This window comes from Pundamilia nyererei, unplaced genomic scaffold, assembly GCF_000239375.1.
Source record: "Pundamilia nyererei isolate P.nyererei 1_Seehausen unplaced genomic scaffold, PunNye1.0 scaffold01475, whole genome shotgun sequence".
In the NCBI taxonomy this organism is placed as follows: Eukaryota; Metazoa; Chordata; class Actinopteri; order Cichliformes; family Cichlidae; genus Pundamilia; species Pundamilia nyererei.
The window spans coordinates 8,716-10,985 of record NW_005188876.1 but is presented as its reverse complement, the minus strand read 5'-3'; the positions used below and the strand labels follow the sequence as shown (position 1 = coordinate 10,985).

Genomic DNA, 2,270 nt, shown 5'->3' with positions numbered 1-2,270 from the left:
TGATAAGACTCAAATGGAAGATTTTCTAAAGTTATTTAATGATATTTATATTACGAAAAGCAGATTTTTGACAAGTTTTTTACATTTTCAGATAAAATAAACACGCACAAAACAAAAGCAAACAACAAGAACACAAAGCTGGAAAACTCACCCGATTAACCAAAATCAACTCAAAATTCTCCCACATAACAGAACCTCCTCTCTTCCTCGCTGGCTCCATATCTGTCAGTAGAAAAATCAGTGGTTTGCTATCTGTCACCATCAAAACACTCCTCAAATCCCACGAATGATTCACTTAATTATAAACCAGTGAATCAGGTACCGAAGCAGGAAGGTTCTAAATGAAGCTCGGGCGTCACTGATCACGTGACTCTGGCCAAACGAATCAAGCTTCGACACAGTGCTTCTGAAGCAGTGTGGTGATTTTTTTTTTTTTGACACACTCCCCGGAGCTTCAGCTTCAAGTGGGCCATCACTACTTCGAAGCTTCGACACACAGGACATATCACCACTCACAGGTGAATTGCAGTATCCGTGACTATTTGCGGTGCCTTTCATTGGACTGCACTTTTGAATTGGTGGGTCTCAAATTACAGCTAGGGTTTTAGTTGAACATGTACTCAAGAGGATCAGGGCCACTGGGGCAAAAAAAAAAAAAATGTGTATCGGAATTAATGGGTAAAAAAAAGTAACGTAAAAGTGAAAAAGGTATTCATCTTTTTTTTCCGGAATAGCAAAATGACTTGGCAACCAAATTTGTCCGTCTAGTTCACGTAGTCTGCCGAACCTCGTATTTTCATTTTCATTTTCTATACAAGTATTGTTTCCGTAGCAGATTTTGAAGCCCCGCCTCATGCTTCGCCGCTTTTTCAGAGAAAACGAAGTGTTCTTCACGTGGGTTTCATCCAAATGGCAGAGAAGTGGCAGCCGCAGTGTGGCGTCGAGTTAGAGCCGAATCAGTTTTACTGCTCGGTATGTCTGGACCTGCTCAAAGATCCCGTCACCATCCAGTGTGGACACACTTACTGCAGAAGCTGTATCGAGGGATGCTGGGAGCAGGAAAAGGAGAAGGGAACGTACAGCTGTCCTCAGTGTAGGGAGACCTTCAGTCCAAGGCCTGTCCTCGGGAGGAACACCATGCTGGCTGAGGTGATGTATCCACGGTGCTGCTTTTGAAAATAAATAAATAAATAAAATTACCATTTATTTGGGGTAGCAAGTTAACTAAAGTTCAAATACTCGGAGCTCAGAGAAATACTTAATGAGAAATATTTTTCTTTTTCTAAATTCTTTCTGATATTATCATTACCCAATTTCTAGTTTGTTTTCATTTACAACATTTATAAACGGGTTTTCATTAATAGTGTGGTGGTTTGCTTGGCAAGCAAAGGGTTGCTGGTTTGATTCTAGTCTGAGACACACCCCTTTGGGTTGAGTCAGGAAGGGCAACCGGTATAAAACTGCCAAATAAAAAATGCAACTTTACCCACTGTGGCGGCCCATTGTGGTAAGGGGTGACTCAAAAGTATCTCTTTCTCTCTCATATACACACCAGCTACCAACAGGCTGGACTATCTTTCTTTCTGAACTGCCTCCAGCAACACCGGCAGCAATCTTCTTCAGTAGTCTAATTTTGGTGAGCGTGTGTGAATTGTGGAGTTTTGTGTTCTTAGCTGTGGAAGTGGCTCTCAGTGTTGTCTTCTGCTGTTGCAGACCATCTGCTTAAAGGTTCAGTACAATGTACATTCAGAGATGCTCTTCTGCATATGTTGGTTTTAACGAGTGGTTATTTGAGTTACCAGTTTCTTCCTATCAGCTCGAAGTAGTCTGATCCTTCTCCTGTGAAAATGTCTGTGCATCAACAAGACATTTTTTCCTACTGAATTGCTGCTCGCTGGGTATTTTCTGTTTCTTGAATCATTCTCAGGTAAACCTTAGAGATGGTTGTGTGGGGAAAAATCAGTGTTTCTCTGAAATACTCAAGCCAGACCATGTGGCACCAACCTAAACCAGGAAAGCGCTATACAAATACGGGCCATTTAACAACCTTGCCATGTTCAAAACCAATTAAATCACCTTTCTTCAGTTTGAATTTCAGCAGGTGATCTTGACCATGTCTACATGCCTAAATGCAGTGAGTTGCTGCCATGTGTTTAGTTGATTAGATATTTGTGTTGAAACAAGCAGATGAACAGATGCACCTCATAAAGTGTCCAGTAATCATAATTTTATATTTTCTTTGGCATGTCATTAGATTTTCTTGTGGGTGT

At 41.0% G+C, this 2,270-nt stretch overlaps 1 protein-coding gene across 1 annotated transcript in view; it reads left to right on the top strand.

Annotated features, from left to right (window-relative positions):
* Nucleotides 1-447: 447 nt before the first annotated feature.
* The window catches only part of LOC102210910 (tripartite motif-containing protein 65-like), a 4,478-nt gene continuing 2,655 nt past the window's right edge, over nt 448-2,270 (top strand). The window contains exons 1-2 of the mRNA XM_013908132.1: nt 448-518; nt 874-1,154. Coding sequence (XP_013763586.1) covers nt 910-1,154 — 245 coding nt within the window. The 5' untranslated portion in view covers nt 448-518; nt 874-909. The remainder of the gene's footprint in view (nt 519-873; nt 1,155-2,270) is intronic.